General features: G+C 39.9%; 1 protein-coding gene across 1 annotated transcript in view; it reads left to right on the forward strand.

Moving 5' to 3' along the window:
* RNF128 (ring finger protein 128) overlaps window positions 1-22744 on the forward strand; it is a 38187-nt gene extending 15443 nt beyond the window's left edge. The window contains exons 2-7 of the mRNA XM_061598782.1: window positions 3462-3709; window positions 13459-13530; window positions 15452-15534; window positions 19137-19233; window positions 19593-19761; window positions 21321-22744. Of these exons, the coding sequence (XP_061454766.1) occupies window positions 3462-3709; window positions 13459-13530; window positions 15452-15534; window positions 19137-19233; window positions 19593-19761; window positions 21321-21418 (767 nt within the window). The 3' untranslated portion in view covers window positions 21419-22744. The remainder of the gene's footprint in view (window positions 1-3461; window positions 3710-13458; window positions 13531-15451; window positions 15535-19136; window positions 19234-19592; window positions 19762-21320) is intronic.
* Window positions 22745-25239: the final 2495 nt, after the last annotated feature.

Here is a 25239-nt window from a genome sequence, read left to right on the forward strand (position 1 = left end):
GGGAAGAGGAAATAGGGAAATTCAGGTATCAGTTCTTAGTTATAAGCCATTCTGATGACGCCTGGGATGGAATACTAAATCTAATAATAAATAAATAAATAAATAAATAATTCAGATACTCTCAGTGGAGCTACCAAGCTTATCCTCCTGTATTTCTGTGCAGAGATATATATATTTAACATATGCTATATGTTAAAAATATATATCTCTGCACAGAAATACAGGAAGATAAGCTTGGTAGCTCCACCAAGAGTACCTGGACTAACTAAAGGATATAACTTGTTCAAAAAGAACAGAAGGAATAGAAACGGAGGCGGAGTCATGCTATGCGTCTGTTTCTATTCCTTCTGTTCTTTATGAACAAGTTATATGCTTCAGTTAACATATTCCAATCATGGGAGTCATCCCACCAAGTTTCAGTTATACCTATCAAGTCATATTTACTGTCCTGTATTAAAAGTCCAAGTTTGTCCTCTTTGTTTTCCATACTCTGGGCATTAGTATACAGACATCGAAGCCATGTGATTTACAGCCTGGCTTCCTTCCTACATTTTTATGAAGACTATTACTGGGCCCCATTAGTGCCGTTCCCTCAGTTCTTATTACTGTACGCAAGTCTATGTTACTCGTTGCCACCAAGTTTATGTCTCTCACCCTTAGGATTCAGTTTTAAACTCTCCAGATGAATTTCTCCATGCTGTGGCCAAACACATTCTTCCCAGTCCTTGTGAGGTGCAACCCACCACTTGCCAACAGTCTATCTTCAAGAAAGTGTAGCCTCTGGTCCCAGAATCCAAATCTCTTGTGTTGGTACCACAGTCATAGCCAGTAATTTACCTGGAGTATTTTTCTTTCCATTTCTACTCCTTTTCTAAGTACCAGAAGGATGGATGAGAAAACTATCTGGGCCCCAAACTCTTTGAGTTTCCTTCCCAGAGCTTCAAAGTCTGACGTGATTTCTTCTTCTTCTGCTTTGCCGTATCATTCTTTTCCACATGGATGAGAAGAAAGAGATCTGTCACTGGGCTTTATGAGTGATGGCAACCCTTCCATCACAGCTTTATCAGGAGAAGGATAGGGGGAATCCAATCCTGTTATTCTTACTTGATCTTTCAGTGGCTTTTGATACCATTGACCATGGTGTGCTTCTGGACCAACTTCATAAGCTCGGTATTGGAGGAACTGTTTTACGGTGGTTCCAATCCCATCTCCAGGGTCAGTTTCAGAGAATAGCATTGGGTGATTTTCAGCCCCCTGGCTGTTGTGTTGTGGGGTGCTGCAGAATACCATCCTGTCCCCAATGCTATTTAACATCTATATGAAGCCACTGGGAGTGGTCATCAGATTTGGGGCGAGATGTCAGCAGTACACTGACGATACCCACCTCTATTTCTCTGTAACGTCTGAATCAAGAAAGGCCGTGCAGGCCCTGGACCCGTTCCTGGACTCGGTGGTAGGATGAATGAGGGCCAATAAACTGACTCTGAATCCTAGCAAGAGGGAGGCGCTGTGGGTTGGTGGTTCCTGAGTTCGGATAATTGGTCAGTTGCCTCCTTTGGATGGTGTCGTACTCCCTCTGAAAAAGCAGGTTTGTAGTCTAGGGCTGCTCCTGGATCCATCTTTGTCTCTAGAGGCCCAGGTGACTTCAGTGGCTAGGAATGCTTCAGTTGGTAAGACAGCTGTGGCCATTTGTGGACTGGGATAGTCTGACCACTGTTGTCCATGCACTGGTAACCTCCAGGTTGGATTACTGTAATGTGCTCTGTGTGGGGCTACCCTTGAGGTTGGTCTGGAATCTGCAGCTAGTGCAAAATGCGGTGGTGGAACTGCTCACTGGAGCAGAGTATCGCCAACATGTCACCCCACTGCTGAACGAATGGCATTGTCTGCCCATTAGCTACGTGGCCAAGTTCAAGGTTCTGGTTTTGATGTACAAAGCCCCATGCAACTTGGGACCAGGATATCTGAAAGATTAGTCTTACCCCTTATATACTAGTCAATTGCTGCACTCTGCAGATGAGGGCCTCCTGCAGATACCATCTTATCAGGAGGTCTGTTCTGCACAACATAGTAAGCAGACCTTTAGTGTTGTAGCACTGACACTTTAGAATTCCCTCTCCTTAAATATTAGACAGGCACCATCTCTGTTTCTTTTTGGTGCCTACTGAAGACCTTCCTCTTTCAACAAGCCTTTTAAGTAGAGTCTTTATCCCAATCTGTATCTGTATTGGAATTGCTTTTAAAGAATTTTAAAAACTTTTTTAGAAGAAGTTTTTAAATAAGTTTTACTTTAATATATTTTTTAAGTCTGTTTAAGATGTTTTAGAGTGTTTTTTAGTGTTTTTGTTTGCTGCTCTGGGCTCCTACTGGAAGGAAGGGTGGGATATCATCATCATTTCAGCTAGTATTTTTGGTGACTGGAAAAAACCCTGTAGACATTTATACAGCATAAATCTAAAAGTAAACATTTTTAAAAAGTGTTGTTTACTAAACTTAATCAAACCCAAAGCAGTTAAGGTATCAGGCAGCTGCCAAGGGGATGTGGGGCTGCTCAACTGGCACAGGTGAGATACCATAAACTTAGTTTTAGGCAGCCAGAGATACATTAAAATCCTGCCACTATTCCCAACAGTCTGTACTTCTGTTGATCAACAGAAGGATTCATTTATTTTTAAAAAACATCATCTGGTTCTTGGGTTACATTTTCAGGCATCTGCGGCTTGACATTTATAATTAAAAGCTGATCTCTCCAACTGAAATCTTCCTAAATTGAGTAATACTTAACATTGTGTAGGAAATTATCTGATACTATAATTGCAACCAAAAAAAGCATCAGTATATACCTTTATCAAGAATATGAGAATGAACATAATTCCCCTCAGGGTTGAACAGATGAAATTACCTTATATTGAGAAAGACCCTTTGGTCCAGCTATGCCCATACTGCCTGCTCTGTCTGGCAGCAGCTGTCCAAGGTCTCCAGCAGAAATCACTGGTTGGTCATTGTTTTGAATTGCTGTTTCAAATGACGTAGCTATGTTCTTCTCTGACTTAGGCAACTTTGCACCTAAATAAATGCCGGTTTGATTTATAGAGGGAAGAGTTTTCCATCTTGGACCAAACCATCAGACTTCCTTGCTCTACACCCAGTAATCACGGTGGAGAATCACACCAAGACCCAGTAACATGCCGCTTGGCTCTGACAGCGCAAAAAAAAAAATCCTCCACACCCAGAGAAGTTCAGGAGCAGAGCACATAACAATGCCTTGGCTTTTGAAGGGGGGGGTAGTGCTGCTCCTGTTCCATAGTCCTTCCTCCAAGGCAACTGTCTTGAAAGATGCTTACCTGTATTGCCTAAAATTAAAGGAGAGTACAATGTAGAATAATAAATAGGATTTCATGGGTTAATACTTGCATTTGGTGTGGAAATCTAATGCTCTGGTCTCTATCTCTTTCTCATAGGTACAGGAAGCACTGTTGCCATTATGATTAGCCATTTGAAGGGCCAAGAAATCCTTAATAGGATGACAGAAGGCTATCAAGTGACTATGATTATTGAAGTGGGGAAAAAGCATGGATCATGGATGAACAACTATTCCATCTTCTTCGTTTCTGTGTCTTTCTTTATTGTCACAGCAGCCACTGTGGGGTACTTCATATTTTATTCTGCACGGAGGCTTAGGATTGCAAGGGCTCAGAACAGGAGACAGGTGAGTTACTTATATTCATTCTTTGCTCTCTGTATTAGAGAGCCTACATGGCTGTTGCAGCTACCTATGTTCTCTTGTTTACTGATGTGCAAATTTACATACAAGAATCAACACTGTCCTTTCTTACACAGATGATGAAACTGATAGATGCCTCAGCATGCTATTGTTGGTCTTGCTTTAGTACAGGGTTGATAAAAACCAATGATTAAAAAAATGGATTTTTTTAAAATTTAAATCAGCTTTCAAAATTTTCTTACAACAGTTAGGAAAAAAGAGCCTAGGTCAAAGATATCACCATGAATACTAATTATACAACTTCTAATTATATTCTATGAATATGTTAACAGCAGTTTATGGAGATAGGAGATAACCTGATCAGTCCTATTCTACAGGGGTGTACATGAAGTGCACACATGTTCACTAAGTGCAAAGATAGAGAAGGTCAATGAATAGAGAATTTGGGGAGATGGAGTAGATCTGAACAAGGAGGAGACCACTGAAGTGGTTATCAGCTCTTAACAGCAGTAGCTGTTCTGCAGGTATAGAGAAATGTTTTCTTTCTTTGGACTACTTAATTCTAAATTGAGAAGCAAGTTGGAAACTGAAAAGGCAGGAAAGTTTGTATTACTTTTCCAGACAATGAACAGAGAAGACAAAGGTGAAGAAGACAACAGTTGAGTTAACTGTACTACACAATATCTTAAGTTTCTCAAGTTGACTTGGTTGAAATTGCCTAAATTTTATTTTTTAAAGAACTTTACATTTATGTAAAAACTGAAATAATTTACCATTCAAAAATCCATGTGCATGTTTTGTTAATGTTGTTGTTTAAGAAGAAAACTGACCAGAAGAATAAACAATCTTATTAGCACAATCTAAAAGTTGTTTGGTAGTGATGATTTTGGCACATCACAAAAATATCATAATTGAACAGTTGGAGCTTGTTCATCTCCTGAATGACAAATTCATTCTGCCTTAGTACTAAAATGACCAAATTATATTTTTTATCCATTTTTTGATTAAAATTAATCTGAAAACAATAATTGTGTAGTATTTACCTGCCTTCTAATGAAACCTACATCCAGGGCCGGCTCCAGACATGCTGGGGCCCCTGGAGCTACAGAGGTCCCTGAGGGGCCCCTCCGCTCCCCTTCTGCGATCCGTGGATCACAGGACAGGAGCTTCCGAGCCGCCCGCCATCCCCCCACTTCACCTACCTTTCTCTGCTGTTTTTTGTGGCTGCGCGCACTGCGCATGCATTGCTGCCATCAACCAGGATGGTGGCAGAGGCTTCAGCCCCTTACAGAAACCTCAGCTGCCATCTTGATTGGTGGCAACCCTGCGCACACTGCAGAAAACAGCAGAGAGAAAAGTAGGTGAAGCGGGGGGATGGCGGGCAGCTCGGAAGCTCCTCCTGTCCTGTGATCCGCGACTCTTGCCGTGGATCGCGGAAGGGGAGCGGAGGGCCCTCTCAGGGACCTGTGTAGCTCTAGTGGCCCTCAGGCCAGTGCCCCACCTGGCCGCCTTTAGAACCAGCCCTGCCTACATCTTTGAATATGTATTAAAGTTATATTAAACAATAACCTACTTCTACTAAAAATTGGTGATTAAATAGAATCTTCCTCTCTAGTGATTTAAACTTTGGCTTAAATCATTAAAATTGAATCCTTCAGAGAAGCGATTTAAATCAAATCAACCTGCTTTAGCAGCTGAGGCCTTACTAGCAAAGGACTGTGGTGGTGGTGGTGGTGAGGCTAAACCTGTTGATGGCTGTTTACTACCTCCAGTGATGATAGTGGTATGCTTCTGAATACCAGTTGCTGGTTGGGAAAGGTACTGCTTGCAGGCTTCTCATAGGCACCTGGTCTGACACTGAGAACAGGATGCTGGGCTAGGTAGGCCTTTAGTAGAGATGTAAAATTTCCAAGAAATTTTGAAGCCATGAAGGAAAACCCGGGGGATAAAAACAGATTTTTGAGGGGAGGGGTGTTGAAAAATACGCTATACTTTTTTTTTTAGTGCCCTTTACAGATTACTTTATTGCTTTAGGACCATAAAATGTGTTGTGTATAACTTGATATGCCTTAAAATGATCAAGTTTGATATATTAAAAATACAGTTTATTCAGACAATTACAAATTGAATTTATTTATTTTTTTAAAAAATTAAATTGTTACAAGCTGCTGAACTGTAAAGAACCTAGGATATCTTTGGTTTTGCCAGTTTGAGGGGTAGGCAAAAAAACCATTCAAAACAGAACAAACCATCAACATTATGTTGTTGTTGTTGTTGTTGTTTATACCCTGCCTTTTGGCCAAAGGCCCTTATAGTAAAACAAAGAAAACTAATATGTATTCTGAAATTTATTATGTCTCCTCTAGTCCTTCTTGGTATTGAGCAGACATAAAGCACTCATTTCCATTGAAATTGAAAAAGAAGGGAGGAAACCAAGACTCAATGAATACTGCATGAAATGTAATCAGTCTCATTTTCTGAGGTACCATTATCAGTTTCTGCTTCTTTATATTTGTCATCATATGATGACAAATTTTAGGCCTAGTCAAAAGGACAAAGGACAGAAAGATTAAACTGTGCCAACAAGAGGAAGCCCACAAGCAAAAAAGGCACTGAATCCTTCTTGCGTGATAATGGCAATGCCTCCTAGAGGTAGAAACACATCTTGATCTTGCATTTGAGAATTGTATTCTCAGTGTATAATTCAGGGCTTACTTGTCCTCAGTGTACAGAAATTGTAATTTGATATTATACATAGTGTTATATTTACAAAAACATTTTTTTTAATTCAGAAAGCAAAATATTTTGTAAAAATCCAGGGGGAAAACTGTTTTTTTTTTGTTTAGCTTTTCCAGGTCTTCACATCTCTAACCTTTGGCCTGATTCAGCAGGGCATTTTCTAGGCTTTTTGTCAAGTGACTTTTCTTTAACTTGCTCTGCTTGTTAGTAGCCACTTGTTCTCTCACAACCTCACATTTATGGAGAACCATCCATCTCCACCTACATGTGATTGTAAAGTTTCCTTCTCTCAGGGTGTAGAGAAGGCTGAATGGAAGGGGTTGGCTGCTGCTGCTTTACCATAACTGACTTCTGCCAGCGTTGTACGTAATCTCTTTTAATCATTGTTTCATAAGTATTAAATAGTGGATTCAGGTTTTTTTTATATGCACCTTTAGGAAAAGGCTTGAATCTTAACTCCACTGGTTAACTCAGTTATATGATGTTTACACACTGAGAGTGTTGTCTTGGATTTTGAAAACCCGTGCAGGGAATTGCTAATTAGCCAAGTCTCTCTAGAGCTATTTATTTATCACCCATGCAAAGCCCAGTAAGCAGTGTGGATACAGTACACAAGCTGCCTCACAGTTTCCCACTCATTTGTGCTTCCAATAAATTGATCCTTTAAATACTTGACTGAAGCTCTTTATATGGAGTGGGAATTCTTTCAGTAGTGTGATTTTAGATCCTACTGGGGGTGGGGGGATGTGACAGTCAAGAATGCTTGTTTTAGACCTGTAGACATCCACTTGCCCGTTTGCTCTTGGCAAGTAAGAATTGCAGCTGGGCATGAGAACACAGGGAAAGTTTATTTGGAACCCTCAGTCGACTACAATTATTGCAACAAGGCATGCTAATTAATATGCAAATAGACCCAGGGAAGATAAAGAAAGGAAACCTGATTAGGACGTAAATCCTGGCATCCTGAAAGGGTTTGCATTGTGTCTGTGAAGCTTTTGAACGTGTTTCCCCCCCCCCTTCATCGTAAACTGGTGAGGCTGAAGGAGAAAGTTGAAAGAGTGATGCTCTTTCCCACTTTCCTGTGTGCCTTTATGTGCATTCCAAGGCTCAGATAAACCCCTGAGGAATTGAATAGGAAGTGGAATGACCAAAGGGTAGGAAAGGAAGGGAGCCATTTGAGTGACTGGGGGAGGGGGAGGACAGAGTGGCCCATGGGAAGAAAATAGTGTGCCACAGGTGTCAGTGGAGAAAGAGTAAATGGAGTATGAATGGGGTGTGTGTGTGTGCATGAGAGAGAGAGATACATGTGCACGCACTTGTTGGATCTAGTAAAACAGACCCTCTTGAAATTGTGTAATTTTATCAAGAGTCTTTCCCTCACTCCCCCATCCCAGCTGTCTTAATCACATCTGTCTTAATTGGCTGAACCATGGTGCTTTTCAGTGCTGGCTTAATGCAAAAACATGAATCACAGGCACAGACCTTTATGGGTTTTCATAATTTTTACGAGAGATCATCTCAAAATCACCATGAAATCATAGACCACCTCTAAGTCCACAGAAAGTTCCATGTTTTGTTGTCGTGTTATGTATAAATCGAGAAGATCCATGTGGACCCAAGCCTTCAATCAGTGTTTTTGTGGAGCTAGCAAGTGTCATACATGATTTTTATTATGTAGTCTATCACTGTAAGCTTTAGTTCGATTGAGGTTTTGTGGAGACTCCATGTAAAATTATGCAAATTCAGGAAGATCCAATTTTTACCCAGACTTCTTAGAAAAGTGAAGTGAACTTGTCTGTTAAGTGCTTTCTCTCTTTCTGCTGGGCAGGGGATGGGGTGGAGTGGGCTGGCGAAGATTTACAAGAAGGAGGGAGGAGAGAAGCAACCAGAGAGTGTGCCCGTGGTGCTCTCTCAAAATTTTAAATGTGCCCACTGGCCCAAAAAAGTTGGTGACACTTCCCCCCCCCCAACATAGAGAGGTCACTTTGATCAATAGGAAGTGATATGGATATGAAGTGGTTTGAATCTATCTCATACTAATTTCTGGACTCCTTTGCCTGTAAAGGGTGCAGTATAGCAAATGTACCAGTAGTTCCATTTTGCATTTTTCTGTATCTCCCCACCTCTCTGTTCTGTGGAAATCTGAATGCTTGTGGTAGATGTCGCTGGTAAGATTGTATAGCAGTTTCTTTTGCCATCCTGGCATTATAATGATGAGAGGCTGAAGGGAAAATATTTCCACTTATTTTGCATTTTTAATACTTCCTGTCTAGTCAGCTTTGCATTTTCCATTATAGTAATTAAGTTCCCTTCTAAGCATTCTATTCATGCAAGAAGGGGCAATCTATTGTGGCAAGTGGAAACCACAACAGGGACTAGCATGCTTGCTGGGCAAATTGAAATTACACTGCTCAGACTATCTGATTTTTGGTGAGAGAAGGGTATTTGCCTTGTGATCCATTTTTGAACTGTTCTGTTCTAGCTGTAAACAACCTTGTTGTAATAAGCTCCTCTCTCCTTGAAAGTTGATTACATACTAACATAATTAAGTTCCTTTTCATATATGTAGTTATTGAGCGGTCAGCTGTTCTTCAAGGGCTGTAAATGAATACCTGCAGTACTTTGATGTATTTTTGCCAGGGATTGCTCTAATTGTATATTTTGATCTACTCTGAGAGTAGGAACTGCTGTTTCTGGGACCACATCTACCAAATGATTGGAGCCAGAGCTGAGTGTCCAGTCTGTAGCTTTTTCCTATCCTAAATGGGTTTGCCTCTTCCTTGAGAGACAGCAGTGTGACAAACTCCAGGCATCTAGCCCATTCAGGTTCTTCCAGTCCAGTGCATAATTACAGCCTTTCCCTAGCTTTTTCACATCCAAGCTGAAATTAGTGCTGTGATGCTAAATGAGTCTTATTAGTGCTAAATGTATTCATGGTGGCTCATCAATATTTATAGCCTCCTAAAAGGATGTGAATCTTTAAGGCTCATTATATACCTATGACAAATTAATCTCTAAGTTAATGAGAGACCATTTCCATGCCACATGCCACATGGAGGACTGCTTTTGTGTAATGGAAGAGCCTCTTCTACAATCAATTTTAACAGTTAATTTAAGCAGTTAAAAAATAGGTGATTTTTAGGCTACGTCTTTGCATTGGCTTTCAGTTTCAGGAGAGCGATGCCAGAAACCAAGAAGCAACTAGCTGATAAGACTACTTTAATGTGCATATAATTCCTTCTTATGAATTTCTCTTGCACATATCCCTGAACACTTCAGAGCCTATATGTTCTGTTGTAACTTATAAAAAGGTGTTTCAAAATATCATTGCACTTATGCAGGAAGACTGTTCTTAGTTTGAAGGCTGCTGCTAGCAGGTTTTGTAGTCTTCCAAAAGCTTTTTCCAGAAGGGTAAACGTGGTTGAGGGAGCTGCTTTTGCCTGTGATGCATATCAGCATTTCCCAGCTTGGTGTCCTCCATATGTTTTGGTCTCCTGCTCCCTTTATCCCTGACCATTGATCATCCTGGCTGGGGCTGAATGCAGGTATCCTTCAAAATATCTGGAGAGCCCCGGGTTATGAAAGGGTAATGCACAACCTTTTCTTTTGTTCCGCTATCATCTCTGGTCCTTCTGTCTTCTCCGGAGCACACAATGACTATCAAGAGCTCGCTTTAGTGTTTCACTTTGACCTCCCTGAAAAAACTCTCGGAGAGAATCTGAAATGTTATAAAAGGCATAATAATCTTCAGTATTTCTGAAGGATCCGTCACATCTGTAATCAAGGGATACTCTTTTAGTTCTGTTTGCCTTGCAGTGAATGAAACGAACATGAACTGGTGCCTTTTTATTTGGCCAATCTTTGTTCTCAAAATTGAACATAAGGCCTTCTCCAAATATGAGACTGTCTCAAGTATTAGTGTTTCCCTGAGGAGTTCTTTGGACATCACATTAGTGAGGCTTCAGTCAGCTCATTGTAGTAATACTTCCTTCATCTCTACCCATCCTTTCCTGTGCTGTGGACTGTGCTTGATGAGCACATATCAAATATAAGAGTGGTTTGTGTCACATTTGATAAAAGAATAGTTAGTGTGGGTGTAGTGATATAACATTCCTGGCAATTAAGCAGAGCTTTGAATTCTTTGCATCTGTCTTCACAGTGGAAGATATAGGGCAGATCCCTGAACCTGAACTAACATTTGCAGGAAGGGATTCTGAGGAACTGAGACAAATAGTGGTAACGAGAGAGGAAGTTCTAAGCTTAATGGACAATATAAAAACTGACAAATCACCGGGCCCGGATGGCATCCACCCGAGAGTTCTCAAAGAACTCAAATGTGAAATTGCTGATCTGCTAACTAAAATATGTAACTTGTCCCTCGGGTCCTCCTCCGTGCCTGAGGACTGGAAAGTGGCAAATGTAACACCAATCTTCAAAAAGGGATCCAGAGGGGATCCCAGAAATTACAGGCCAGTTAGCTTAACTTCTGTCCCTGGAAAACTGGTAGAAAGTATTATTAAAGCTAGATTAACTAAGCACATAGAAGAACAAGCCTTGCTGAAGCAGAGCCAGCATGGCTTCTGCAAGGGAAAGTCCTGTCTCAGTAACCTATTAGAATTCTTTGAGAGTGTCAACAAGCATATAGATAGAGGTGATCCAGTGGACATAGTGTACTTAGACTTTCAAAAAGCGTTTGACAAGGTACCTCACCAAAGGCTTCTGAGGAAGCTTAGCAGTCATGGAATAAGAGGAGAGGTCCTCTTGTGGATAAGGAATTGGTTAAGAAGCAGAAAGCAGAGAGTAGGAATAAACGGACAGTTCTCCCAATGGAGGGCTGTAGAAAGTGGAGTCCCTCAAGGATCGGTATTGGGACCTGTACTTTTCAACTTGTTCATTAATGACCTAGAATTAGGAGTGAGCAGTGAAGTGGCCAAGTTTGCTGACGACACTAAATTGTTCAGGGTTGTTAAAACAAAAAGGGATTGCGAAGAGCTCCAAAAAGATCTCTCCAAACTGAGTGAATGGGCGGAAAAATGGCAAATGCAATTCAATATAAACAAGTGTAAAATTATGCATATTGGAGCAAACAATCTGAATTTCACATATGCGCTCATGGGGTCTGAACTGGCGGTGACCGACCAGGAGAGAGACCTCGGGGTTGTAGTGGACAGCACGATGAAAATGTCGACCCAGTGTGCGGTAGCTGTGAAAAAGGCAAATTCCATGCTAGCAATAATTAGGAAAGGTATTGAAAATAAAACAGCCGATATCATAATGCCATTGTATAAATCTATGGTGCGGCCGCATTTGGAATACTGTGTACAGTTCTGGTCGCCTCATCTCAGAAAGGATATTATAGAGTTGGAAAAGGTTCAGAAGAGGGCAACCAGAATGATCAAGGGGATGGAGCGACTCCCTTACGAGGAAAGGTTGCAGCATTTGGGGCTTTTTAGTTTAGAGAAAAGGCGGGTCAGAGGAGACATGATAGAAGTGTATAAAATTATGCATGGCATTGAGAAAGTGGATAGAGAAAAGTTCTTCTCCCTCTCTCATAATACTAGAACTCATGGACATTCAAAGAAGCTGAATGTTGGAAGATTCAGGACAGACAAAAGGAAGTACTTCTTTACTCAGCGCATAGTTAAACTATGGAATTTGCTCCCACAAGATGCAGTAATGGCCACCAGCTTGGATGGCTTTAAAAGAAGATTAGACAAATTCATGGAGGACAGGGCTATCAATGGCTACTAGCCATGATGGCTGTGCTGTGCCACCCTAGTCAGAGGCAGCATGCTTCTGAAAACCAGTTGCCGGAAGCCTCAGGAGGGGAGAGTGTTCTTGCACTCGGGTCCTGCTTGCGGGCTTCCCCCAGGCACCTGGTAGGCCACTGTGAGAACAGGATGCTGGACTAGATGGGCCACTGGCCTGATCCAGCAGGCTCTTCTTATGTTCTTATGTTCTTATGTTAAGGTTGACCTACTAAAGCAAAAACTGACAACAATAGAAATTACTTGATTAGCTCACTTGTGCTCCTCTGCCAATCTGTGTGGGATGAGGAGGGGAATGCCACCCATCCAGTTTCCTTCCTGACATGACAATTGCCTTGTAATTATTTTCCAGTGAGTTTGGCAGTATTTCAGTTGACTGGTTGCTTGGATGTACTCATACATTTCAAACAAGTCCTCATGATTCTTGAGTGTTCTTATCTTCAAAGTGATAGAGATAAGTTAATTGCCTGTAGCTTTCCAGATTAGATCACATGCACACATTTCCCCTTTCCCATTAGAAATCAGTTCAGGCAAGGTAAGGGCAGTGGGTAACTTGGTTAATTGACATGCTTTGCTCAAACACTCAGTAGAGATTTGCACGTGCATGATTACAAGACTTTCCTCTTCTCCCGGGCATTTTAGCATGTGTTTTTAAATAGTTTTTTTTTTAATTGTTTTTTGTTTTAAAATTTGTCTATTTGTTTTTATTGTTTTTAATTGCTGTAAAAAGACCAGAGAGCTTTGGCTATGGGGCGGTAATATAAATTTAATAAATAAATACAAACTAGTGACTGAAACAAAAGAATCATTTGCTTTGATTTTGTCTGTAACCAGCATAAGACAATTGCAAGGAATATTGGAGAGTGTGAACTAGGTACGTATGGACCAGTCTTTGCAAGACCTTTAAAAACCTTAATAGGAAGTACCTTCTGAAAACATTCAAATTGTGTTTGGAACTACAATGTCCTTTAGCCTTAATGGCAAACAAGCACTGCCTCCTAAATAAACTCTGTAATGTTTCTTAAAAATGCTACGAAAATGCTTCAGTTAAACTTCTGTGCATATCTTGGCTCATAATTATCTTCTGGTTAACACTATTAAGCAACAGATCTTAATCTGTCTAAAGAAACACCCCACTTGCTGTTAATGAATTTAGTAGCAGTTGGTTTTTATAGATTTTTATAGAAGAAACAAATTTTGTATCGACCAAGTGCTTGTCTGTTTCAGAGACGACTGAAAGCAGATGCCAAAAAAGCTATTGGACGGCTTCAGCTGCGCACACTAAAACAGGGAGATAAGGTACTGTAAACGAGAACTGGGAAAATTGCTTCATTGTGCTGTGGATGAGGTTGCAATCCTCCTGAAGGAGCAGGTACACAGCTTGGAGTGTTCTCAGGCCTGTCACCTTCCCTGGGTGCTCAGTTGCTGATAGTGGCCAGGAGCTCATTTTTACCAGAGTCCAGGTGATATGTTGCATTTGGCATCTTCTGGAGAAGACAGGACTTTTATACCTCAGTTACCCAGAGTTTAGTTCCTCCAGAACAGAGCAAACTACTTCTGTGGTTTTGACACAAGGCTGCCTTTTAAAACAGGTCAAACTTCAGCTGGTCTAAAATGCAGCGGACAGATTTCTGTCTGGCACCTGTCAATTGGATTATATAGCTCCATTTCTGTATCAACTATGACAGTTGCCTCTGAGTTGTTTCTGAGCTCAATTTAAAGTGTTGGTCTTGGCCTTTAAAGACCCTAAATGGTCTTGGTAGGGCCTAAGCATCTTAAGAACCACCTCCTCCCATACAGACTTAATATACCTTAAAATCAGCTTTGGAGATCTTGCTCCCTGTGTTGTCATCTTGGGATTTTTGGTGAATGAGCAAGAAATACTTTTTTAGCAGTAATGCCACAGTGCTTTGAACAGTATTCTTCAATCTTGGATACCCAGATGTTGCTGGGCTAAAACTCTCAGAATCCCTGACCGCTGGCTATGTTAGCTAGGGATGATGGGAGTTGTAGCCCAACAATACTTGGAGAACCAAGGTTGAAGAACTCACCCTAGAATACTGTTCTTCAACCTTGGGTCCCCAGATGTTGTCGAAGTACAATTCCCATCAACAGCTTAGCCAGTGACGAGTTGTAATCCAACAACATCTGGGGGATCCAAGGTTGAAGAATAGTGCTCTAGAATACCTTCCCTGTGGAAATTGGCGCACTCCTTCACTGATCTTTTTTCACAGTAAGCAAAAACATTTCACGAGATGTCTCATGTTTAATATTTTACTATTACCGTATTTTGCACTGTGTGTTATGTCGCTGCTCTTTTGTTATAGCATTGTAATCTATTTTTAATATATTTTTTGTCCTGCATTTCTTTTGTTGTGAAGCTGCTCCAAGTGCCCTATAGGCAGAAGACAAAGGTGTCAGCCCTATTATTTAGAACGCCCCTTGGTCTTCAAATATTTTCTTAATCCTAATAACATTCCTTGTTGCTTTCTAGAAAATAGCAACAATACACCAGGATTAACATTACAGTAGATCAGTATGAAGGTTGTGAACCCTCTGCCTGCAGTAAGGAGATGTTTTCGTAGCCATGAACTCCCCAAATAGGTATAAAAATATAAGAGCCTTTTAAAACTGTTTTGTACATTTTTAAAGGCTATTGACAGGTCCTAATATGAGTTTGAGTGGAAATGATATGCAATGTTTGTAGTTTGGGGAGGTGCTATATTTGCTGTATTTTTAAACTAGAGTGAATTCAACAAGGATGCACAACATTAGCAACTTTAATGCTGTAGATACCATTGCAGATCTTTTGCTCTTGCTTTTTGCTCAGGCACTTCTGTAGATCCAATAAATACTTATTGCTTGAAGCCATGGGCCATTGCAGATATAGTAAAAGGGCTAGTAGCACAGACATAAAACATGTTTAAAATGCAATCAAAATTAATATAACCCTTAAAATGTCCTAGGGTTACTCTTGGATTCTCTAGATACTGTTACTCTTAATCTCACCATTGCTCCAGATAGTTATCAGAATATGCTTGTATTCACATCCATGTTAGCTTCATATCTGCAGAGCAGCATTTTGGAACAGTACAAGTCTGGTGCCCCAGTCTCTGTTCCATTATTTATCAACTTAATTAAAGCCTTCACACTTGTAATTTGGTATCATGTTTATTGCAAACAACATCTCTTAACAAGGACAAACTTTCCCTTTCTTTAGGAGACTGGCCCTGATGCAGACAGCTGTGCAGTGTGTATTGAAGTGTACAAGCCAAATGATGTTGTGCGAATTTTAACATGCAAGTAGGTTGATTTTCCACCCAGTCTACATTCTCAGTCTAAAAGACTCTGACCATCTTCTCCTGCCCCCCTCTTCCTCCCCCTTTAGATACACTCATACACTCAAGTTGTAAAAACTTCTATTTGCCTTTTTATCCCACTATTCAACTGAACAAGGTTAGTTTTAGGGTTTCAAAGCTGCAGATCAGGGGGTGCCAGCACACTGCTCTCCAGATGTTGTGACCTATAGCTTTCTTCAGGAACTATGGAAGTTGTCATCCACAACACATGGAGAGCATTGTGTTGGCCAGCTCTCCTGTAGATCATGTTCTTGTGCAGGGAGAACCAGAAAGTCCATGCAACAAGGTAGAAGCGAAAGTGACCAAGAGGAGACAAAATATATATACTCAAAATTAATGATCAGATTTGAATATAATAATAGTGAAGAGAGAAAGGAGATGATAATCTTTATAGTAATTATAAGATAATTAACATAATAGTAATAGCAATCACAGAATTGGATAAGCAGTGATGAAATACAGTTATCTATTGCTGTTTTATACAGCAATACTAAAACTAAAACTTATACTAAAACTTTCTTTTTTTTTAAAAAAAAGGTAGAATCTTGTGGACGTTTTATTTCATATTTCTACAGCTCTCAGATTGAGTTTACACATGAGTCCAGTTACTTGTCAGCATGCTCAGTTCTTTGCTTGAAGAGGGATTCTTGCAGACGTGATGTCTAAAGTTTATGGCAGTGGGTAATTTACTCCCTCTACTGTATCTCCTGTTGAAATGTAGCTTCTAAAATGGCACAGTGAAAACTTGCAGCCTAAGGATTATTCAGGCAAGCCAGATAACTTAGTTGCCAGAGTGGTTTACACCACCTGGTAACCTGGGTAACTTAAGACAGAACTGCATTTTATAAGCCGCACAGGGCTATTAACTTAGGGCTGCAAGTTTTGGCAAGTTCTTCTCAGGAAAATGTGGTAAATGTTAAACTGTGTCCTGTTACCACCAGTTTTTCGTCACCCGACATCTTTGGCTGCTGCTGGCAGGGTTTGGGGAGAAGAAGTAATATGATGCTAATGACTTGGTACCTTTTACTATGCTTTTCAGAGGGAAACGGGAACAATTTGACAGGAATACTAATTTTTGTGGCTACTCTCTTTGTCATGGCATTGTGTTTCTGGCTCAGAATAGTTGAAGAAGCTGATTTAATTAACGTCAAGCTAAATTGAACAATTGACAATTTAACTGTAAGCTTTGCCTCAACCTTTAGAATTGATTTAGAGCTTTATTTTTTAATTCCAAAACCTTAAATGTTTTAAAGGGCTAATACTTTAAGTTTTTAAAAGGAAACAAGAATTATATTGGCAGTTGGCTTTAACCAATGATTTTGCATCTCTTGTGTAGTATCATAGCAACAATTATGTGTGGTAATAGAGCACAATGCCTTGGTTGAGTGGTCTTTTATATGAAGTGGCAAATAAGAAGTGATGACTTGTTTCATAATAGTGAGAATTGACACAGTAGGTTGGTGGTTATACTAAAACAAGAAGGTGACCTTGTGTGCACTCTGAATGGTAAATATTTTTGTTGCAAATCTATAAAAGATAAGTTGCTTTGAATGTTCAATAAACATTGTGTGGGTTAATCTTTAACTTAAATTAAAATTTCAATAAGGAAATTACTACAAGGAAATCAGTACATGTAGAAAAGAGATCTTTGAGATGGATAGTGACAGAAATGGTTACTTGTTTCCTAGAACTAGTAAACAACCCGACCCTGTAGTCACAAGTTTACTCAGTAATTTCCAGACTCTGTTTGGGCACACTAGTGTACCGCAAGAAACAAATGAAATGTTTACCTTTGTCAGCCTAAGCCCCTATGCATAGAGGAGGCCCCCTGCTTTGTGTCACCTTGATTTAGTGTTGTAGTCTTCTCTTTCTTACAGTCAGCCATGGTAATTCAATTGTGTGTCTGCATTGAGTGCAGTTTGATCATTCTGTCACTCCCAGTGCAGAGATGTGGCAGTATTGCCCACTGTGAGGAGGAGAAGGCACACCTAGAAAATGATTCATGCAGACACATAATGACTGAGCTTTTTCTGAGTGCAGGTAGTTTTCTCTTACCCATTGTAAAAGTAAAAGTTATTAGGTGTAAGTGGGTCAAAAACTTAGGAAGTTATTTAGATGAATCATGTCAGCAAAACCATATCCTGGGAAAAGTGTGTGACTTCTTGCACATGTCCTCAATAAATTCATAGTTATTACAAACTCCCCTTGATCTGTTAAATGGTGCAAAGCTGGAGGAGGAGGCAATCTTTTTAACAGTTCATGTGTAGTATTTGCACAAAAAGAAGCCGTTAATTCAGCCAGATAGGAGGCTTAGAAATAAAATTTTATTATTATTATTATTACATATGAAGGCTACTTATTAAGCGACTTATTAGGGCTTCATTACATTTTTGCAATGTTTAGAAAACGGCCATGGCTTCACATCTTTACATATGGACAGTCAGGTGGGAGCCTCTGAATACTGGAGAAATGGTTCAAATGTTTTGCTAGATGCATGTGTGACCATTCTTACATTACTGAAGTCCACCTTCAGCCATTGTCTGGCTACCATTTTGCATGCACTATTTTGGTCCTGCTTCTGCTCCAAAAGGGGTATACAAAGACAGATTAAACACCTTGCAGACACATTAATATCAAAACTGAAATAGAAAACAAACCTACCAACTTGAGATAAAACACATAGAGCTATTTTTTAAAAGCAAGACCCATTTTTACCTGGTTCTGGAACGCCATGAGGAGGAACCAGACAAGAAGAGCCTGCAGAAACATTCTGTAGCTCTAGGGTGGTAACTGAGGGACTGCAAGGATAGGAAGTTGAATTGGAAAGAAGAATGGAGAAGTGGTCTTCTGTAGTTCTTGGTCAGCGGAGGAGTGGAGCAGACAGGAATGGGTTAACTCTCCTGGAGGCAGGGTTAGCACTATAACACCAAAGTTTAGCTGGTGGCCGGATGGAAGTTTTCTAATGGTGAGTTGTCCTACATCTTTGTCTGTGCTGACTCTAGGACAGGAGTAGGGAACCTTTGAGCCTCCAGATGTTCCTAAACTACAACTTCTATCAGCCCTAGCAAGCATGGCCAATGGTCAGGGATGATGGGAGTTGTAGTTCAGCAACATACAGAGGCCCCAGGGTTCCCTGCACTTGCCCTATCTCTTGATATGCAGACATTCAAATGCGCAGTTAATGCTTGCTCGGTCTCATGCAGACATTCTCTTGCACGCATGAACTTTCTTCCCATAAGCATACCCAGTCCTTTCCCCATCCAGAGCCAAAGCTTCCCACCCAGCTTCTGTATCAGTAACTTTACATCCTTGCTATGCTTCTCTCCTTTCCCCCTGCCACAATTCCACAAAGCTTATGTAGCTTCTTTTCTCTAAGAAGATGCCATTGTACCACTAAAAGTCAAACAGTGGTTTTGTGTTTGTGTTGCTTAGGTAACTTATTTAAGGTTCTGGACCCTCCAAAACAATGTCATTTGATTTCTTTTTTTTTAAGCAAACAGTGTTTTATTTTAGCCTGGTGAGTGATACTATTTTTTTTCTTTCCAGTCATCTCTTCCACAAGAGCTGTATTGATCCATGGCTGCTGGAACACAGGACATGCCCCATGTGTAAATGTGACATACTGAAGGCTCTGGGAATTGAGGTAAATCTGCAATCTCTAAGTTAAGAATTGCTGTGACTTTCTGCTGCTCTACAGTAGAGGTAGTTTCTTAGCTGAATGCTGTAGTAAATTTGCAAAAATGTTTAGGCCAAGGCAGGGGGAGACCAATTATTAGACACAGTATGCATGTTTTTTGTGCGTCCCCTCATTGCATTCCAAGCTGCCCCTCTGTGCTGAGCAAATGTGCATGCTACAGATTTGCTCATATTGATTTGGCTTCTGACCAAGTTTATGTAAAGCATTTACCTCAAAAACAAAAAGTGACAAGGGTGGTAGGCTAGCTTGGTAGAAATAATGCATTTTTACACAAGATCACCTGCATTCATATCTTCTTGACCCAGGTGGATATAGAAGACAGAGGAGAGTCTTTCCAACCCACTGTATCCAATGAAGCTTCTAACATCCCTTCACATAACGAAGAGGATAGTCATAGTGAGACAGCATCATCCGGATATGCTTCTGTACAAGGAACCGATGAGCCAGCTGCAGAGGAACCTGCCCCTTCAGAAAGTAAGCATTTCATTGGCTGCCTGGTAGCACTTCTTGATCTATCCTGATTCTTCATTGGCTTTATAGTAAAGGACATTTTTAAAAAAAATTTCCTTGGCTCTGGAGTATGAACCCTACCCTTGCAGACATGGGTTAGTTAGAAATGATGAACACTGGTGTTTGCTGCCACCTGCTGGAGGTTCACATCCAATGAATTGCATTGCATTCTCTTCTCCCTGTCTCCCTTCAACAGGTAATGACCAAGAAATTAAGTCCTGCATGAGTTTTGGAGCCCTGCCCTTTTTTCGCAGAAGGCTATACCTACATCAAATATTGTGATGATAGAGACTGTTAATGTGGCTGGGTTACATCTAATGGTACTCTGGAGAAATGCCATACAGATATCAAATAAGAAGCTGGATCTAGTGATGTAAATCCTGATTACATATGCATCTGTGGAAAGAGCCTAAATATTGATTCCACATCGCAAGTATGGAAATACATAAAACTAGACAGGCATAGAGTTTCTTCAGTTATAAATTAAGGGTGATACCCAACTAAGTCATACTCTTAGACCCATTAAAATCAGTGGACTTAACTCTATTAGACATTACGTTGGAAATACTCCATAGGCTGGAAATAATTCATAGGCATTTAACACTTCATAGACTATCCAAAGTCTTCCAAGATCATTGTGCCCATTGTTGAAAATGTGGCAGTGAGAAATGACTTGGTTCATGGCTAGTGGTTTTGCAAAAGTACTAAGATCTTTCGGATTCAAATTTTAACATGATAAATCTCAAGAGTTATTTAGTCTCCCCCTCATAAATTATTTTGCTGGCATATTTAACAGGATCAGTCCCTAAAGAGAATACTTTGTTCCAAATAATAGTAGTGGCTAAGCAACTTTAAACAGTATATCGGAAAGTTTTTTTAAAAAGCCACATTTGAGAGAGTAGCTAGTTAAACTTTGAGATTTGGCTACTATGAATGAAATCACCTGGCATACTCATACAGAATATAGAACAATTCTTTTGAATTAGAGTTGAGGAAATATGACAGGATTGAAAGGATTGCTGGAATATTACTAATATTAACTTTAAATTTGCTTGCTTTTTAAAAGCTTCACATAGTATCTTTGTAATCCTTAAAACCTTCCTGTACACGGGATCAGTATTATCATGTGTTACTGATGTGTGGGCTGTGTAAAAATTGGCTTGCATAAGACACACCCCCTCCCTCCCCAGTGAGTCCATAACTGAGGTGAGATGTGAACAGTGCTTTCAGCTTATGCTTCATTCCTTGTACCACACTACTGCGATGGAGTTGTGAACCAAAAGTGCTTGTAAGCCGTGAAAAGAAATGTGACATGCTGCCAAAACATAACCTAAATGAATGCCACAACAAAAAAAACCCAAATAGGTTTAGTGTGACTTTTAATTCCCTGGCCAAACTGGTTTAAATAGACTTTCTAAAGAATGGCATTGAAACATCACTAGAATAGAATATAAGCTTGATCAGTTGTGACTGTTTTTTTTTCTAAACTTGATTTTTATTTTTCCTTCCTTCCTTCCTCAAAGGTGACAATCTCCATCTTGTGAACAACATAACCCAATCTCCACCTGTAGATGTGCTTCCACACCTTGACAACTCAGGTTTTCAGGCAGATGAAGTATAAACTCATGAAGCAAAGACCTAAACAGCTGTTTTGACAAAACTGCTATCTACCTGACATAACCAGCATCAAACAATGACAGAACTGATAAGACTGATGTAGCAGCAATGTTGCCTTGATATAGAGATAAAATACGCAATTTAAGATTGCAATTACATGGAATGACCTGCCCATTTACTTTTTTTTTGTGGAATTAGTTTTAGTACTCTTCAGTACAGAGATTTCTTTTCAGTGCAACCAAGGAAGACAAAATCTTAACACCAAGCTATTTAAGCACAGCTACTTTTCATGCGATAGAACTTCATTCAGTCAACCAACCAAACCATAATATTGTCCATTTTTAAGAGAGGTTTTTGGTTTACAGTTAACTTTCATAACTGAATTAGCTTTCTTGAACTTCTGGTTTATGGTAACCACTTGGTGTGTTCATTTTTCATTATTAGCTTAGGTTTAATATGTTTTTACATATAAGTGGCCTCATATTCAGTGCAGCACCTCTTGCTGCATTAAGCTACTAGGACTTAACAAACCAATCTGCCTATGAAATGTATCCATAAAATATATTGGGAATTCTCTGCACCTGCTATGCTGGATTAGAGAGCTAAAACTCATGAAACACAATGCACATTTTAAAAATGTCTGAGCTGTGTTTGAATAAAAGGTTAGGCATCTTTAATTTGCACATTTTACAGAAGAATAGCTGCATACAGTCATACACATCATCCAAGTTTACTGTGGACTACTTTAACTGGGGCAAACAGTCACATAGCCCAGGAATCTGTCCACTTTTGGATATTGCTGCCCTCAGCCTTGGTGGTGGCTGAAGATCTCTCACTTGAAGGAAGTTTTGTTGCTGCTGCTGCACCGAAGGGACAGTTAAATAACGATTCCCAAAGGATGGTTAAAATGGCAATTAATGAATGGATGAACTTCTTTGAAATTATTTTTCTAATGTGTGAGACAGGAATTTGGATATGAGGATAAGAGGGGAACACAGGGTGCCTTAGCATGGAGCCTGGAACCTCATCCACCAAAGTGAACTACATCTAATAATGCACTTTATTTTTATTTTGCGTCTCCTGTGTTTGTTTCTAATTGCAAGTGCTAGCATAAGCGGCCTGGAGAACTACAATAATGTGTTTTTATCTTTCCCTTGATTCTAACAGGAAACAATACATCTTTCCCCTCATTTTTTGCATAGGGTTTGATAAAGTTGTAAATATTTGATTTCTATTAAAAATCTCTTGAATACAAAATGTAAATAAAGCTATTCTAATGCCCATTTAGGATGTTCACTTATTTTTGATAATAAAAGCAGTTGTGTATAAATTGACTTGTGTTGGAGTCTACCTCTTATCAAATGACATAATGATAATGGAGAACTCCAAAATGTTAAATGACTTGATAACCTCCATCTTGTTAATATAATCTGAAGTGTATAAAACCTGTGTGGCTGTCCACTGATGCCTTCAGCAGTGAAGAGAGAGTAACTGGTATAAGCAATAGGGAGTTCACAGACTGCAAGGTGTTGCTATTTTGAGAACTATGCTAGGGTCGAATATTTTAAAGATACCTAATGAGAAGGAGGAGGATTGGTTGTCTAACTGGGTTGTCTAACCTTACCACTTATACACCTGGAGCATTATGGGAATACATGGCATGTCTGTTCAATAGTGGAAAGTTATGTTCGTAGCATAAGTTATCTAAAGTCTATTACAGTTCTTTCTGTTAGATACAGAATATCATGCATCTGTGAAGGCTGATTAAACTAAAAATACCCTGATTGATACTGGAATTTGCTTCACCGACAGTTTCATTGGATGTGGTAGACTTTTGTAACAGGTGAGAGAGGCACAGAAAAATCAATGTGAACTCCCAAGTTGTAGCAAGCAGTCTAAGACTACCTAGTAACCCTGAGCCCTGAAAATCGGTCCAAAGACAATATAAGATTTTTAATCACTTCGTATGATGGACAATGTGTTTTGCTGGAGATTTTATGTCTGTTATGCACCTTCAGGATGGTGTAAATCTTACAAATGGCATTAACATTTGGTGCTTGAGTTGGAGTTGCTCTGTCTGTAAATGTTGCTGCAAACTGATTAAGTTAATCTTTTATGTAATTACTGACCTTGAAACACTTTGGGAGTAAAATTACTTGACATAATAGTTCAGTCTCTGCAACTACTTTGAGAGGCAAGCACCTGCCAGTCCTCAACTTAATTTTCTGCAAAGGAGTTTGATTTGAGTGAGCTGAAGATTGCATTAAAAATTACTGTGTTTCTTAATGAGCAAGTGCATTGTTCTTGCTACAAGAAATAATGGTGCAAGCCTTAAGCTTTGAGGCTAACTTTTTTGAAGGTAATTCACTAATAGGCAAAAACCGTAGTGATTTAAGAATGTACCTATAGCCAACAGTTATTTCTATCAAACTTTTAAAAGCAGGGAAATTTGGCAGCTATAGGGAATGCACCAGGGAAATGCAAACACAATTTGGGTTGGTCTTTCACAGCCCAATCCACTTTCCGTGTAGCTTGGAAGAATTTGGTAGCATGCCTCTGAGCATATGGTGAGTGAGGGACAAAGGAAGGGGGAGGAGAGGGCAGGTTTGATAATTTGCATGCTTTTTGAGTTCAGTGGGATTTAACCCTGTGCAATCATGCTTAGGATAGGTGAAACTGACCTGGGGGAAGGGAGGGGAGGGAGAAGGGAGGAGATTAGCTGGGTGGACACTGGGCAAAGCCCCTTTTCAAAAGGAAAACACTGAACAGTATCATTATTTTTCAGGGTTTCCCCCACCTTTTTATTCTATAGCAGGCACATGCAGTCTCTGACCCAAATTTAAACCAAAGCTGTCCCTGGCCACATCCACACCAAACCTTTATTTCACTGTAGACAGTCATGGTTTCCCCCCAAGAAACTTGGGAAGTTATTTTGTGAAGGATGTTGAGAGTTGCTAGGAGTTGCCCTATTTATCTCACAGAGCTACAATCCTCAGAAGACATTTGTTATGTGCCTTCAAGTCGATTTCAACTTATGGCGACCCTATGAATCGGCGACCTCCAATAGCATCTGTTACAAACCACGCTGTTCAGATCTTGTAAGTTCAGGTCTGGCTTCCTTTATGGAATCAATCCATGTTTTCTTTGGTCTTCTTCTTTTTCTACTCCCTTCTGTTTTTCCCAGCATGATTGTCTTTTCTAGTGAATCATGTCTCCTCATGTCTCCAAAGTATGATAACCTCAGTTTCACTACCTTAGCTTCTAGTGATAGTTCTGGTTTAATTTGTTCTAACACCCAATTATTTGTCTTTTTTGCAGCCCATAGTATGCACAAAGCTCTCCTCCAACACCACATTTCAAATGAGTTGATTTTTCTCTTACCCACTTTTTTCACTGTCCAACTTTCACATCCATACATAGAGATCAGGAATACCATGGTTTGCATGATCTGACTTTAGTGTGCAGTGATACATCTTTGCATTTGACCTTTTCTAGTTCTCTCATAGCTGCCCTCCTCAGTCCTCGACTTTTTCTAATTTCTTGACTATTGTCTCCATTTTGGTTAATGACTGTGCCGAGGTATTGATAATTCTTTACAAGTTCAGCGTCCTCATTGTCAACTTTAAAGTTACATAAATCTTCTGTTATTACTTTAGTCTTCTTGGCATTCAGCTGTAGTCCTGCTGTTGTGCTTTCTTCTTTAACTTTCAACAGCATTCATTTCGGATCATTACTGGTTTCTGCTAGTATGGTATTGTCTGCATATCTTAAATTATTAATATTTCTCCCTCCAGTTTTCATACCTCCTTCATCTTGGTCCAATCC

Source organism: Rhineura floridana, chromosome 16, assembly GCF_030035675.1.
Source record: "Rhineura floridana isolate rRhiFlo1 chromosome 16, rRhiFlo1.hap2, whole genome shotgun sequence".
Taxonomy (NCBI): Eukaryota; Metazoa; Chordata; class Lepidosauria; order Squamata; family Rhineuridae; genus Rhineura; species Rhineura floridana.